This window comes from Ctenocephalides felis, unplaced genomic scaffold, assembly GCF_003426905.1.
Source record: "Ctenocephalides felis isolate EL2017-DRISC unplaced genomic scaffold, ASM342690v1 CF-g0.4_SCAFFOLD_01492, whole genome shotgun sequence".
NCBI lineage: Eukaryota > Metazoa > Arthropoda > Insecta > Siphonaptera > Pulicidae > Ctenocephalides > Ctenocephalides felis.
In genome coordinates, this window is record NW_020537646.1 from 33,910,277 (window position 1) to 33,927,651 (window position 17,375).

The following is a 17,375-nucleotide window of genomic DNA, read 5'->3' on the forward strand; positions in this document are numbered from 1 at the left end:
TATCAAAGTTTAAAAAAAAATCTTTTTTAACAATTTTAAGCAATTTGCCTTAAGGTACGATGCCATACACCATTAGTTATTCTTGTAATGGTTGCAATACGTTCCTCAATCATCTAGATTTATCCTTGAGATTCCCGCTATTTCATTAGCACAAAAATAAATTTACATTTCTTCATTGTAATTTGAATTTATGACAATGAATTTATCAATAGGAAATTTAGAATCATAATTATCAATAGAAAATTTAGAATTAGTATTAAGAATATCCGTTTTTATAATATAACACCCAGATTCTATTTTCTTTTATTAGAGAAATATTATCTTCTTTAGCATTTAGAAGAGACGACATAAAATTGAGTTTTTTTTAAACATGCACAATATAAATAAAAAAATTGTACAATTTTTACTTTGACTGTAAAAGTGTTTTTCTTCCATAATGCTATAGATGTACAAAGTCGAATCAATTCATCATTCAAATCAAGCTCTAAACAACTAAATACTGTTTCATATGCTCAAATTTAAGGACACTTTTTGTGTCCTGGCTTATATTTGTGTATATATAAGCATGATTTGAGTTGATCTGTTTTCTGTTTCAAATCATTCAAATCAGGAATTAAATTCATTTCAAATAGGATAGATTCATTTTCAAATAGGATTTCAAACAAAATTCTTAATCTAAATATGACAGTTCTTTGCAAGATTATTCCCCTATCTCTGTTTATACATAATTGAAAAAAATAAAAGATAAATAAATAAGTTAAGTATCAGATAATTTATTATATACAAGATAAAACGCACATTTTTTTGCACAAGTCAGGTATTTAATTAATTAGAAAACCTTGGTAAAATATCTACAATTATTAATTATACATATTTTTTTTAGTTTGAAGTCCATATATTATCATAATAGTTTTATTACCACATGTTTGGCAAATATACAATAAAAAATTATCTAACTTTATTTACAAAATGGTACGATAGTACCAAAGATTAGCAACAAAACACTACTTAAATGAATTTTATTCATATACAGAGATATTGGTCTGGGTAAAATTAATCTGCACAAGTAACATGTGCATCTCAAACTAAGTGTTAATACTTAATGAAACTAAAAAAAAAAACAGAAATATATAAATTAGAAAATAATGATACTTATCACTCAAAAACTCATACTTTTATATTTTTTTCCATTTCAGATTTATCAAAAAACATACACTTATTACTCCACTTCCTTGCACAACATTTGTATCACATAATTTATATACAAAAAAATATACACGACGGCACATCTTCATTGTAAGGTTCTTGAACACCATTCTAATTAATTGTTCAGACTGCACTTCTGTCGAACTAGTTTTGTTCACCCACAAGTACTTTCAGTTTAGTCAGTCACATAATCAAATTCATATTTTAGGCACTATCATTGGTTTTCAACATTACTTTTCCTGCTGCTTGTTGTTGATTCAACATAGCTTCTTGCATATCACGTAATTGTCTTCGGCGCTTTTTACTCCATAGCTCATGGCAGTCTTGTCCTTTCGGTAGATCAGGAGCCGGCATTCTGGAATAAGAAATTGTTTGATGATGTTTATTAATTCCTCTAAACAGTGTTAATTTTTTTTATTCAATTTAAAGATTTTTTTTAAAACACATAGTTCAATTTCATCAAATAAAATAACAGAACTGAATAAATTTTGAAACTGAAAGTAAAATACATACACAGTAGTACCCCTACTTACAAATGACATGATATACAAATGTTTGGGGATACGATCCACCAAAGCAGCGATTTGTTGCTTTGACATACAATCAAAAATCAAGATCTGAGCTTTAAGCGAGAAAGTTAATGAAAAACTCTAGAAAAACGTTAATGACAAAATAAAAATATGAAAAATTTCATCAGTTGTAATGATGATTTTCCTCCCATAGAAATATTTTGGCTGTTTTATGAAACTCAACTTACATTAAAAGTGATTGTACAGTTATATGTTGATTTTGCGCTTTTTTGCTTTTTGTACATTCAGAAAATGTTGTTTACTTTTATACCATGGGTCCAAATAAAAAGAGCCATGTCTCTTGACTGAAAGCATGACATTATTGAAAAATATGAGGATGAGAAGAATGTACGAGCATAACACATCATAGATATGTACCGTGTTTAAACAGAAGGGGTAGATAAAGGGTATAACTCCAACCTTACAATAAATAAAAATCACTTCAAAAAAGTTGCAACAGTTCTAACATGAAAGTTATCAGAGTACGACTCTATTTATAATAATTAACAATTTCTACAACAGTTAATTCATTCTATGCTTACTTCTCTGGCTGCACATGCTTCAACCAGGCTGACTTCAAAGCATCTTCAGCAGTAATCCTCTTATCAGGATCCAATTCTAACATTTTATCTAAAAGATCTATAGCTGAAGAAGGCATGAAAACAAATTCTTCTCTCAGTCTCCTCCGATGAATCTTTTTAGGCTTGAGGGAGTGGAATAAGGGCAGGTTAATCACAGATGGCCATACCGCCGGAGACGGAGTACCACAAATGCGAGATATTATTTCCAATTGAATTATTTCTGTATTTGCCTGTAAAAGATAAGAGATGTACAGAATAAAATTTTTAATAATCAAATATTATTAAAATTATTAAACAAAGTGTAAGTGTACCTTTATAAATAATTGGCTTAAGAATTGAGATTAAGCAAGGACAATTGAAGGAAAATTCTTATAAATAAATGAGTTTATTTAAAATCGTCAACAAATTATTTTTTAACAATTAATTTCAAAAGAATCTTTAACTGCATCTTTAATAAAAACTAATTGGAACAACTCCTAACTGATTTTGAAGTCGTTGAATTATTAAAATTAGTTTACAACTTTTGACTAACAGTTGAACAATTTTGTGCTCATCTGCTAACTCTAAAGCGGCTATAAGAAATGGCTTTTATATTGTTGAAATTGGTGAAATCTATATTTGAAAAAACATTGACAAAAAGTCAAATTCTTATATATATTATATTCTCATATATATATATATATATATATATATATATATATATATACACATATATATACACACTCATATATATTATATATATATATATATATATATATATATATATACTATTTTGCTATCAAGAGATGAAAAATGTCTCGGGAATCGCACTTCCTAGTAAAATCATAAATTGTATCTTCAGGTTAACTAAGTAAAAACGATTTTGAACGGTTCAGAATTTTTCAGATAAAATTTTGATGAAAAATTTGTCCCTTATTTACTGATAAACTACTGATAGAAACAGCTCGGCCCATCGTCGCAAAATATTTATCATATTATCCTTAACAAGATTTATTGAATGCCTTTTAAATTTTTAAATACCGCTATTGACCATTTTTCTGGCGCATATACGCACACAGATTTAAAATTTCTAATAATAAACGATTCAGAATGACTTGCAACTTCCAGAAAAAAAGATTAACAAATAAGATTTTCTTGCAAAAATCATTCACTTACATTCAAATCATTTTAATAATCTCACTTGTGGATAAAAAATTATGAGCACATTGGTGAATATGAAAATAATTAAATAATTGGTGTACTTACTTGAAATAATGGCTTTTTCAAAAATAATTCACCTAATATACAACCACAACTCCAAACATCAATTGCTGGTCCATATCGTTCTTCTCCTAGAAGTAATTCTGGTGGTCGATACCATAATGTAATAACCTAAAAAATAGATTATTCGGTAATACATATAAACAATAATTAATTACAGTATTATATATATATGCAAACCTTATTAGTATACGGCCTTTGTCTATCTTCAGCATTATACAGTCTAGCTAAACCAAAATCAGCCAATTTCACTTCCCCTCTGAACATAATTTTTTCATGAGCAAAAACAAATACATAAATATAAAATGATAAAAGTCACTACCCACCTATTATTCATTAATATATTACTACATTTTATATCACGATGTAAAAAATTTCTTTTATGACAATAATTTAATCCATCTAGAAGCTGTTTCATAATGCTTGCATTATTATATTCATTGAAATCTACCATTCCTGATTCTAAAAGTCCCATTAAATCATGATCCATATATTCAAAAACTAAATAAAATGATCCTTTGTCCTAAAAATGCAAATATAATAGTTTATTATTCAAATTATAAATTTTGTGTTAAGTTATAGGGCTTACTTTTCTGAAATCTGTAGCATCCTGTTTATCTGTTACAATTTCTCGTAAATTAACAATATTTCTATGATTCAGCTGCCGTAATATCTTGATTTCACGAACTGCTGTTATGGGAAAGCCTTCTTTTTCATGTTCTAAACGAACCTTTTTTAATGCGACTAGTTCATCAGTTCTATTGTCTTTTGCTTTGTAAACCTAAAAAAAAATACATAAAGTGAAAATATTTAAATACATAAATACATAAATTTATGTAATAAGACATGTGTTAGAAATAAATCTATAGTAAGTTACTGATGTAATCCTTGGTATTATTTAAACATGCAAGACTATTGTAAAGAAGCAATTTATCTTATTTATTCAAATTATAGGATACTTACTTGTCCATAAGTGCCCTCACCAATTTGTTCAATCATTTGGAATACCTCAACACACCTTTCACCCCAATCTCTGCCTGATAATTGACCTTGTCCTAAAACAGCATTAGGACTTGACAAGATCACACGTGATGTTCTTCTCCGTAATATTTTAGGTCTCTTATGCTTCATCTAAAATTAAAAAAAAGGGAGAATAAACCTTATATGTAATTCAGCTTAAAAAAATGTTATATACAAAAATATGATGAGAATATGGAATTCATATAAAGCTTAGAAAAACAATTTTACTATTTTCAATAATAAAATTGTTGATATTTTAATAGTAGTTGTAAGTGGCATTTTGTCTAAAGGCAAATTGCATCAATTTCATGACATGTGTAAATAATCGGATTAAATCAATAAGTATTCAATATCTTAATTCATAATTTATTTAGAATTGCTGTACAGCGTCACAATAAGAGAAACTATTGCAGATTACTCAATTTTGCGCCATATTTTTATAACACATTCTCAAAAAGCAATCATGTGTCTGATACATACAGGGAGTATTTTCTAAAAACGCGGCTGATTAATTCAAATTATAAATATTTTTTAGAAATGAACCACTGTTTGTAGGACAATAATTTTTTATTATGTTCATTAAATTCCGAAACTTAAATTCTTTAAGATCGTTGAAAAAAAAATCGATTACAAAAAAACGGCCTAGCCAATCTTTGTCAAAATGCGATTTTCAAATGACTTTTGAATAGTTTTTGAATTTTCAAAATCAGTTCATGATTTTTGGCTAAAACGTGAACGAATTCTTTTGCACTTCTTTACTTATTCTAAGAAAATGGCTCAGCGGATCGTATAAAAAAAAACTAACCAAAGCTAATCTTCATCAAGTTGCATCAAACGGATTTTAAAATTTTGAAATCAGTTACATACAATACAACACACACATACATACTTTTTCTAGTAAACATAAACTCTTCTTTGAGAAGTTAATAAATTAGTCACAAAAATGAAAAAATAAGTAGTAATCGTAATAAATCATACACAAAGTTTGTTTTCAATGTGCTGTAAAAAGCAGATGTATCTCAAAAAAAAATCTCACCATAGTTCCACCTCTAGGAGACGGGCCTAAACCTGCAGCCCTTTGAACAGAATTCATAGAATGAACACCATGACCTTTAGATCCAGAACTGCCAAATGTTGGAGGTGTGCCTCCAGTGGTATCGTCGTCTTCGCCACTTAAGTCTTCTGTGCCAGGAACCATTGGAGGCATTGGTAAATTCATAATACCTAATTGAAAAATATTTGTAAATATATATGTACATACGCACATCAAATTTTAAAAGCATTAACATTATTCCTATTTATTAACTTCCCGAAGGAGAAGTTTATGTTTTCATCAAAAAATCTGATTTGCTAATTTTATGTTTTCTCGACGTTTCAAGCCATTCTGAAACGAATGAGACCAAATTTGGAGAAATTGTGTGTGTGTGAACAGATTTTTTGCCGTAAATCGACCTTTGCTCAAAAACGCCTAGACCGATTTCAAAAATTTAAAAGCCATTTGATGTATCTCGATGAGGAAAATGTGTTAAACATTTCGTCCATATTTAACCTCGAACTACCGAACCGATTTTTAAAAATCAAAAACTGTTCGAAAGATATTAGTTGGGAAGGATACTCCATAGTTTCAGGTAAAAATCTACCGAGCCGTTTTCTTGTAATTAACTGTTGAAAAAAAAATTGGATCCGATTTTTATGGAACTTTTTTTGCCGATATATATCATGGTCTTATAGAACTTACTGAAATATTACTCCCTTACGACAAGTAATTTAATTTAAAAAATTCAAAGTTTCCGAAAATGAGTAGTATTTTTGACCTTTGATAAAAGAAAAATTAGCCGATTTACTTGGTATAACGAGACAGTACTTGGTCTTAATGAACATACTAAACCATTAAAGTCCTACGCAAACTGGTTCAATTATAAAAATTATTGATTTTTACCACCCGAAATACTTTAATACTTTAATACTTTAACTCATAAATTAATTTTCTTTTTTCCTGAAGTCGATTATTTACACATATTGGGAAGTTCATGTATCTTGCTTCAAGACAAAATACCAATACCAACTAGTTAAATGTTAAGATTGAAAGTTCAAATTACGAGGTTTATCACACTTTATTTCTTATGTTTCATGTTCTAAAAATGTATTTGTAATGTAACTGTAATCACTAGCTATCTTCGAGACACCAAAGAACGTACATATGTTTCGACACAGATTCTGATTAGAATCTTTTGAATGCGCGACGAAATTCTAAGCTGTGATGAATGTTAATAATTCAACCGCTTATCGTAGGCTTGTAATATATTAGTATGCCATTTGATCGAAATGGTTAAAAAAAATTTAGATTTAATTTCGAAAAAACGGCCTGGCCGATCTTTACTAAAAACTAATCAACGCGGTTCCCAACCAATATCCTTCAAACAATTTGAATTTTTAAAATCGATTCAAAATTGTGTGCTAAAATGTGGACAAAAATTTGCTCACATACACATACACATATTTGGTCTCATTCGATTCAGAATGATTTGCGACGTCGAGAAAATATAAAATTAGCATTCGATTTTCTTCGCGAAAACACTTCTTCAGAATGTTAATAATACAGCAATAATAAAATTCTTACCTTTCTTAACAGGTGCAGGTGCAGGTTTCGTAGGAGTTTTGTTGATTACTTTAGGTTGAGCTTGAGGTTGTGGTTGTGTTTGTGGTTGGGACTTAGGTGGGCTAGGAGTACGACTAGGAGGAGAGGCCATATTTTCTAATTCTGCTGATGTCAGACCCGGAGGCATTGGCAACTTTGTTAGATTTTTGGGTTGATTATTAGCAACTGCTGGTACTGTATTAGAATTGTTCACCTGTTGTAAGAAAAAAAGATAATAGATTAAATCAGATACATTTCAATTGAATCATGAACCTAATATTCTGAATATTTTTATATGTTTCATCAAATTACCATAAATAAAAAAAACTGTATTACCTTATTTACTGCTGGCTGCAAATTTGCAATAACCTTCCCAGGTGTAGGTGGAGTTTGAACAAGAGTATTTGTGACCGGTGTCAAACTCTTAGGAGTTGTATTTTTAACAACATTGTTGACTATGGAATTTTCCACAACTGGCTCATCAGGAACAGTGGTACTGTCATTAACAGGCTCCGTATTTTCTATATTAATTTGAATATTCGCAATATCATCTGTTTTATTATTTGAATTTGAATTATCTACTTCATCCATGTTTGGTTTCATTTCTTCTATATTAGTAGGCATTGGTATGTCGTCAATGTTCATAGGCATTGAATTTGAATCATCCATTGTTAAAATTTCACCATTTTCTTTGGCCGGTGTACCTTGAGTAACGGAGTTAGTTTCTGAATTAACTTTATCTTCAGTTGTATTTGTAGAATCTTCAGTGGCAGGTTGTGATTCTTCTTTATTTTCAATTAACTGTTTCCATGCCTAAAGCATTTATTGAAAAAAAAATTATATACAAAGTAAAAAAAAAGAAGGTAAATATAGGAATAGGACAAACCTTAGCTCGTTTGTATCTGTCTTTCACTAATTCTGCAAATAAACTAGTATCACTGATTTTGGCTTTGTCTATCCTTCTAGCAATAGCAATTGGCGATATTTCTGGAGGACTTTTTGGTGATTTTGATCTCGATTTTATCGTTTTTCCTCTTGACCTTGATCGTGATTTCCGTAGCCTAGTGGATGAACTTGGTTTTTGTAATATTGGAGATTGTGGACTAAATGATCTCCTGGACACACGCCTAGTTCTGAAATATTTAAAAAAAATTCATTGATATTACAATATACTTTTGCTATATATATAATATTCTCTTCATTCTTTGAACTATTATTATTTTATATTTATTATATTTATATAATCAGGCATAACATAACGATCCCTTAGCAATCAATCACTGTAAAGTTAAATTAAATTTTATAACTAAAATGTATGTATAATTAAATTTGAGAAATTACAAAAAGTGGTAAGTACTTACAATTTACATATCTTAGTGTTAAAAACAGAAAAAACAATACTCCATGGTATGAGTTTATGGTAATGCACTAAATTATATATTATAAACATTAAACTGCTTATATTTAAATACAATATGTTTAAATTATTATTTATATTTATATTTATTACCAGCTCAGTGCATTACCATAAATTCATACAATGCATTATTTTCACTCTTTTTAATTTTTCGAACTCTTTGAATGAAGACTAAGACTATAGCCGTAACATATTGATTTTAGAAGAAATTTTGAAAGAAATTCATGTGTTTTACTGATGTTATGCCTAAGTATTAGACTCTGTTAATACAAATATAAACATCAAATTCAAAAGTATACATGTATACATACAAACACACCTCATATCATTAAAATTATTTAAACATTTGCCAAAATCTGGACTAGTGACTTATAGTTCTATTAACAGATGTTTCACAATTTATAAAATATGAAAAAAATTAATCAATATAACTATGTATATGTATAACTTATGATATTTTTAAAACATTAGTACTGGAATTAATAGCACACAAAATATTTGGAAAATTTAACTCAAGCTGCAAGTTCTCTATGACAAATCCATGAAGATAAATTTGAAATGGATGCAATTTCTTGAAAATATCTTCATTAGCTTCTATAGTTACATACATTCTAATAAATTAAATCATGTAACAATTTGTTGAATAAAGTAGAAAATTATAAAGACCTGCCAAAACTAATGAAGAATTTTTAATATAGAAAAATAATTCATCTGGTTTGAGTTGAATTTATAGCTAATCACCTTGATCTTGAATGTATTTTATGTCTGCTTGGACTTCTTGATTTTGATCTAGATCTGACAATTATTCTACTGCTTCTTTCTCTCCTGGTGTCCCTTTCTCTGGCAATTACCACCATATTACTAGAAACATGCCGAGAACCAGCTGATCGAGATTCATGTCGCACGATACGATCTCGACTGGAGTGTCGATTTGACTCTTTTCTTCTCTTCGATGGAGGTGGTGATAAATCAAGATCTTCATTAACAGATCTGTGGTGACGGTGTGATGAACTATGGCGATGATGACACGAATCTTGATGAAAAGAATCTAAAAAATACAAATGAAATAAATTATTATATAATTATTGAATAATATTGTGATTTAAAAAAAACAGTTATGAAAAATTACATCTAAAACGGAATTAGAAAATTAGCATAAGAGCGATTAATTGAAACATACAATAACTTTTAATTATTTCTTGTTTCTTTATTAAAAAAAACTCTCTGGGCAATCTATACTGAAACTTAACGAGTGTAATAAACAACTAATCCTTTATATGGCTTTTCAGATGTGAAAATTGATTCAGAATTTTGTGCAAAAACAAATGTTTTTTTCTATTCAACTATTAATTACAATGATTAGGCTAAATGTACCATTAAATAATTGCCTACCCATCAATTTGTAAATTATAAATAACATGTAAATTTGTACCTGGACTCCTATGTTTGGAGATACTTCTACTATGCGGGTAAACCAAGTCTAAACTAGATTCATCATCTACCTCAATGGTGAAGATTTTAGTATTTCTAGTTGCTATGGGAGGTGTATGTGGTGACATGTCTGATCGTCTGAAATACATAATGCTTTAATAATACAGTATTATGCAATGAATGACTTTCACATATAGGACTGATGAAGGATTTTAGGAAATTTGAAGTATAACACCTTCTTTTCTTCTGGGATTTCAGAGGAAAACATTTGGATCTGTGGCGGAATGATTTGGATTTGGTTTTCGAATAATAGCTGCTTCTAGATTTTCTGTAAAATTATAACAAGAAAATATTAGTATAGTTAGAAATATTAATGTAATTTCTTAAATAATATGGAACAAAAAAAATTATGTTTGTAATTATAAGTACCATTTAAATGGCCATAGATAATTCTATTTTATTACAATTTACAATTTCAATGTTATGTAATTCATAATTTGTTTGAATTAAATATTAGAAATAAAAAACTTTTATAAATCTTAAAACAAAACTAAAGAAATTTGAACCCTGATGGTAATGTACAAGTTACTATGGTAACTATTCATTCATTAATAATCTATAGTTATACTTTCGATTGATCAAACAATTCCAGAATGCTAAAATCCATGTACACAAAAAAACTACTGATACAATGTTATTGGTCACTTACATGATAAAAAATTAGTCAAACGAAAAATATTGATGTAGATAAAAAGAAATTACCTTGCAGAAGATCGAGATGGCGGAGTTTTTCTAGAAGGTGAATATGAATCATTTTCAATTAATTGTTCATCTGGACTAATGATGGATGCAGGTGAAATATCTTTTGCAGACCTAGCAGCTGCTGCAACAGGTGTTTCCCAATCACTTAAAGCCACTTCACATTTTGGAGTTCTATAATAAGAAAATTATTATAAATTCAACTAGTTATTATACTTTAAGTTTAAAAGAAATAAACAAATTCTCGGTGTAAACTTATTTTAATTTAATTGATTTTCTCTCTTAGCTCTCATATCTCTTAATTACCTCTCATAGCTTTCAATTTCTGATAATTCACTATTGCTTCCTTTTGATCTATCTTTCTTTTTCTTCTTTTTCCCCTTTTTGTCTCTTTTATGTTTTTTTTCTTTCTTCTTCCTGTGCTTTCTATCCTCTTCATCTTCATATACAAGTGGAGAAGGTGGTGTTAGTCGCATATGTTTTCTTGAAATTGAAATTTCTTGAGGTACTATAGGTGAATATATTCTGGCATGTGATGACACAGATGTCGGTGAGTGTTTTCTAATATGAGGTTTTATTGAAGGAATATCAATATACTCCGGTATGACTCTGGATCTTTCAGCAATCCCAGAATGCCTAGAATATGATTGTTCACTAAATGGACTTTCTTCAGACTGAATTTCGCCAGCTTCTGGTGCTGATAAATCCTCACTGCTCACATCTGAATATTCAACTATTGGTCTCAGGGATGCTATCTAAAAACATAATTATTTGTTCAATAATTAAGCTTATTATGTATGAAATGGAAACAAAATAGCCAGAGCTCAATCCAAATATGAGATAATGATTTGTGTTAAAGACAACTTGTTTTTTGAAAGTTTAGTGAATTTCAATTTCAGGCTTCTTTTCAATTTACATAAACATATTTTAGTTCGAACAACAATGTTAAGAAGACTTATCTCATGGCAAACAGACCAAAAATGCAAAATTATAAAAAAATCTTAATTTTAGCATTTACCTGTGGGGTATTGTCTTTAGACCTCTTCTTCTTTTTAGTTTTCTTGCCTGTTTTATTTCTACCATGACGTTTAGTGTGTTTACTTGTTCTATCCCTATCCATTATATGTGAATCACTATTATAGTGATATTGCATGTATTTACTATCATCCAGTATCGTAATTATCTAAAAAGAATATCAGTAATATAATACCCAAACAAAATAATACTCATAATAATTTACCTGGCATTATATCAGATTGCATAAGATTAATAAAATATTTAAAACTTTGTTAACACATTTAAATATTTTTATAAAGGACTTCCATACTTCAATACTATATTATTAAACACTTATAAGAAATCAAAATGATATAATTATAAAATATCTATTTCCCAAATATTTACATAAAGACGACAGTAATATAAAATGGAAAATTATAAAGATAAAATTACATATAATATTAATACAAAATACTATTTCTAGTATTTGTCATTAAACCTTCGAATAAAACTAAGGTTAAGATTGGCGACATATAACCTACAATAAATTTCATGCAATTTGTTAAGCAATAGGTAAATTTATTTTAATAAAAAAAAGAAGATTAAAAGTTTTAGAAAGCAAATATACTAGTAATAAAAAGAATAGCATATTCTTGACTAATCTTATCTGAAGGTGAATTTTACGGTAGCCATTAGTACGGGTGGAACTGCATCGCATAGCAAAATTATTTAAAGCTATATGCATTGTAAATTTTAACATCAAATTGTAGTGAAATAAAATATATGAGGTAAGGACTCACCTGGAATCACGGCGTGAGCCGTATCCATTTATTTGTCACTTCACATTTTGTTACACATAGTTAAATGATATATCTCGATATGTGACATTTTAATTATCGGTTTATAGCTATATGAAGGTCTCTTAGTACTAAATTATTTATAAATTATATGGAGTTTGATATCATAAATCTTAAAAAAATATTCATTCAATTCGATGGAGCATGGATCATAATAATTTCTTTAGATTTAAGTGCAATAAATTGTAAGGGAATTCAATAGCCGTCTGCTATCGGCCATTGTTATACAGCAACGTCATCACCGTATGCTAAAAAAGATAAATTTAAATGGACAATTATGGTAGTATTTTATTATTAATGCGTAAAATAATGAAATTAAATAGCATATGTGCAAATAAGTTATTAGATTAAAATTAAATAATGCCAGGCGATGAAAAAAAGTTTTAATCATAATTCAGTTCGTTTAGTTGGTAGTATGGGTACAATGTAGAATAGTGGTGGGATATTTAAATTATTCTCTGATTTATGTTTAATGAATTTATTTTGACGTATGTTGAAATAAAACATGATACATAACAATATGGAAATATAGAGATTCATATATTTATTAACAATAAAACCTGAACTTGAAATAAATCTAATATATTAAAAAATTTCAGCATATACAAACACTTTTAAAAAATATTCTACTAACAAACAGTTTTCAATAACAATTTCAATTTAATATTATATATACAAATTTTGATAGAATATATTAAAAAGTACAGTATAATATGCTAAACTATGAAATATTCTTATTTTGTATAATAATTTAAGCAGAATATTTATAAATGCAATAAAAAGCAATGAAACTTGAATTATCAATTATAATTTTCAAATATAAATTTAACTGAAATCCCAATGACTGTAAATTAGTTTTGTACTATAAAGATCTTTTTTTCAATTTTCATTCAGCAAGTACATACATACATACATCGTTCATACACTCTTATAAATTTACATATTTCAAATTGAATTATAAAAACAAGTAATGTAATTTCAAGAATAAAATTTAAGAGATAAAATCAAATTTTATATTTATAAAAAAAAAAACTTTTAATTTTTTGATGTATATGAATTTAGTTTTCAAAATCTTGATTTTATAGCTTGCTGAGCTATATAATATAAAAAATAGAATATTTAGTAATTAATGTAAAATAATGTCTTTTCATTACTTCTGATGTGGATGACCCGCTCATCATATTATCCCTTCCTGAAAAATAACACCACACTTCTGGAAACATATTTATATAAACACATAGGACTATAAAAACAACATAAGTTAACGTAAATATAAACTTAAATATGTCTTATTTCTATAAGTCAATTATTAAACAAAATTCTAAAATATATAATATTAAAATTCTAATTCTTCAAGAGTTTTTGATAACCTATTATCTATTTTTCTCCTTTGACTTCTTCTAACAGCATCGGCACGTCGATAAGGCTCACTTTTTAAACCTAATAAAATATCTTCTAAGGCACCATTGTACACCTCATCCTGCTGCAAAAGTTTCTTTTCTCTCACTTGATTCGTCTTATGTTTTAGTTCATTGATCACAGCATCCTGGAAAGCATCAATCTTGATTTCTTAATACAGAAAATAAAATATAGAAAATATATAAAAACTCAATTATGTTCAAAATGAAAAATCAACTGCTAAATTTGAGGTAAACCTTTAAATGTTTATAAATACTATAAATGTTCATTTAAAAATTGTACAGTCATATTTTAATAGCATTCAATAATTGTAAATTTTATTGAAAAATCATCTGGTAGAAATCATTTCTATTTATCACTCGAAGGAGAAAAAAATATTTTTCAATTGTTTACTTTTAATTTAAAAAAAAAAATTAAAACCTGTTGCTTTTTCTGATTAATTTTGTTTTTCTTGATTACTTCTTCATTTGGTTTATTTAAAGCTTCTAAAGCCGCTAATTCTAGTCTTCTTCGCTGCTCATTATCTTGATCAGCAGTCTGTAATATAATGTAAATATTACCTATATATATAATTAATTTTTAAATTTGTAAGATTTTGTCAAAGGTTCTAATTATATTTATATTATAGTTCTGAATTTATATAAATATTTAAGATTTTACTGCTATATTTTTTACGTTTCGTAAGCATCATCACTTTAATTACAATATTTCCAAAATATCATTTATAATTAAAAATGTGAGCTATACAGCAAAGCTTTTATTTCCCAAAATAATTGTAATAAAGAATACTGACTGAAAACTTACCTTGAAAGCTTTGATAAATCTTACTATTAAATTAAAGAATGTGTTTGCATCTACAGTTCTATGACTTTCACCAAAATATTCAACACATTCTTTGAAACTCTCTTGTGCAGTTTTTGCTTCAGCTTTAAGTTTTCTTAATTTATCCTCAGAATTTTGTAAGAAATCTTTGAGTATGATGTTCGGACCTGCCGAATTTTTAGATCTTTGTTCTGCTTCTTTACGAATAAGTTCCATACCCTTTTCTAAATTTTCCATATCTGCATTTATGTTCTCCAAAGATACTATAAACAAAAAGTATGAAAATCAAATATCAATAATATGATTGTCCTTATTTATTATTGCATAAAATTATATATTTATAATTTTTTTTTACAACTTTTTTATTACCTTGAGCAGCTTTATCTATATATAAAAGTTCAGTTTCAAAGTTCAATAATTCTGGAAACTTTTGTCTTATTGTTGAAGTTATATAATGTAGCAAACAAATTCGTTTGTCGGCACTTTTTGTATCAAGCAAAGTATCTAAGGATTGTAATTTAAATCCATATGCTGGTCCACGTTTGCTACTATTCAAATAATTTCCAAAAGCTAATATGATTTCAAGAATTTTTCGTAATTTTTGCGAACTCTTCACGGAGGCAGAACCAGATATCACAGCATGGATTTGCTGCAATTAAAATATAATGTCATGTATGCATTTCATTCATTCATTAAATTGAAGTTATAGCATTCAAAACTTACAGGAGTTACCAAATGTACGTTATCAAAGAAGTTTCCTATATAATTCATGATGTTCAATTTGGCAGTAATTCGTTCAACTTTAGTTAGATTCAATAAGAATTTATCTTCGTCTGTAAGTTGAGAAATATTTTTCTTTTCATTTTGATATTCACGATAAGCTTTTGCTTCTGTTTCTGTTGGGACCATCCTTTGCAGTAATTCCACATTATCCAAAGGCAATTGTTTAAGATCTAATGAATTTATTGCTGCTATTACTTTCTCTACTGGCATTTCTAATTTTCTTCTAGATATAGCTGCAGAATAAAATAAATATTATATTTAAAAAAATAATATAAATTTTTCAAATACAAAGCAATATCTTTTATTTTTAGCTTACCTATATTTCTCAGCCTGGTATGCTCCAGTAAAGAAATGCTTTCAGGTTTCTTAAACCTTTTACTAGGGAATGTAGATAATCCATCTGTATCACTATGGCCATTCAGCAATGTTCCATTCAAGCTAGGGCCAAGTTTAAACCGTTCTTCAAAGTCGGTAAAGTCTATGTAACTGATTATTTTATCATCATCCAGCTCATTGAATATTGTTCCTCGAACCTTTACAAAAATTGTATTTTGGATTATGATTCAAAATCTTACTAACTGTAAAGTTGTATAGATGTAAAATTATGGTATCTGTAGTCAATGAATACATGGTCATTTTGTTAAATATTTCATATAAGATTCATTTATAAAGAATTAATTTTTTGTAATACAAAAGACTGATAAAATTCGAAAATGGCTCTTCAATTTTAAATTAATTTAATATGCATCTAATTTCCATATGTAATTACATTGATGAATATTTTAACCATAAAGTTAACCACGTTTACCAATATTATTTCTAACAAGGTACTCAAACATCCATAAATTTCAAACATTCATATTTTGGACCGATATTATCATTACCTGGTTTGGTTTCAAAGCAATCCAATTGAGCGTCGGAAGCTTGTATTTTGTTTGCACCTTCCTTTTAATTGTCATGGCTCCGTCTGGCGCTGGCATCATCCCTGGTGGTGCTGGTGGCGGAGGGCAGGACGGTGACAATAGACTCGGAGGTGCAGGCGGAGGAGGACAAAACGGTGGGGGAGGAGGAGCAGCGCATACAGGTGGTGGTGGCGGCGGTGGCGCTGGAGGTGCTGGAGGAGGAATGGGTATTGCGCTACCACCAGATGTCGAATCTGGTGCTGTGGAGGATGTATCGCCACTTCCTGAAAATAAATTGAAATTTATATAATTTAAATATAAGAATGAACACAAAAATACATCAAAAGTGTGATAACCGTTAATATAAAAATGTCCTACTAACTTTGAAGCAGTCATCAAAGATAACTTAGATTTGTAGTTACAACGTAATTTATTGATTTGAAATCACGATGTTTATAAAACAGTATAGAATAAATTGCCGTAATTTCAAAGATAAGTTAGATACGCAGCTATAAAATAATTCATTGGTTTGAAATCGTGATATTATAAAACAGTATTAAATAAATGGCCGTAATATACAATGGAAAACGTAGCGTATTAAAATTACCGAAACATTAAAAAAATTAATTCAGGCATTTCTAATCCTTATGCAATTCAATAATTACATAAGGAACAAATAAAAATATAAATTTAGGAACACCAACATATAAAA

At 28.2% G+C, this 17,375-nt stretch overlaps 2 protein-coding genes across 2 annotated transcripts in view; both read right to left on the reverse strand.

The window, feature by feature from the left end:
- Positions 1 to 1,046: 1,046 nt before the first annotated feature.
- Positions 1,047 to 13,064, reverse strand: LOC113371585 (cyclin-dependent kinase 12-like). Its single transcript, XM_026612219.1, has 17 exons — positions 12,681 to 13,064; positions 11,900 to 12,064; positions 11,188 to 11,636; positions 10,885 to 11,055; positions 10,124 to 10,260; positions 9,433 to 9,739; positions 8,161 to 8,407; positions 7,611 to 8,087; positions 7,257 to 7,488; positions 5,673 to 5,860; positions 4,580 to 4,747; positions 4,206 to 4,397; positions 3,943 to 4,139; positions 3,797 to 3,875; positions 3,602 to 3,727; positions 2,318 to 2,586; positions 1,047 to 1,561 (listed from the first exon to the last, which is right to left on the reverse strand). Exons 2-17 carry the CDS (start codon positions 12,032 to 12,034, stop codon positions 1,411 to 1,413), a joined length of 3,525 nt encoding a protein of 1,174 aa, XP_026468004.1. The 5' UTR covers positions 12,035 to 12,064; positions 12,681 to 13,064; the 3' UTR covers positions 1,047 to 1,410.
- An 850-nt stretch (positions 13,065 to 13,914) lies between these two features.
- The window catches only part of LOC113371592 (formin-like protein CG32138), a 67,760-nt gene continuing 64,299 nt past the window's right edge, over positions 13,915 to 17,375 (reverse strand). The window contains exons 10-16 of the mRNA XM_026612226.1: positions 16,646 to 16,947; positions 16,078 to 16,294; positions 15,702 to 15,994; positions 15,348 to 15,627; positions 14,961 to 15,241; positions 14,577 to 14,693; positions 13,915 to 14,283 (exon numbers count right to left, since the gene is read on the reverse strand). Of these exons, the coding sequence (XP_026468011.1) occupies positions 14,074 to 14,283; positions 14,577 to 14,693; positions 14,961 to 15,241; positions 15,348 to 15,627; positions 15,702 to 15,994; positions 16,078 to 16,294; positions 16,646 to 16,947 (1,700 nt within the window). The 3' untranslated portion in view covers positions 13,915 to 14,073. The remainder of the gene's footprint in view (positions 14,284 to 14,576; positions 14,694 to 14,960; positions 15,242 to 15,347; positions 15,628 to 15,701; positions 15,995 to 16,077; positions 16,295 to 16,645; positions 16,948 to 17,375) is intronic.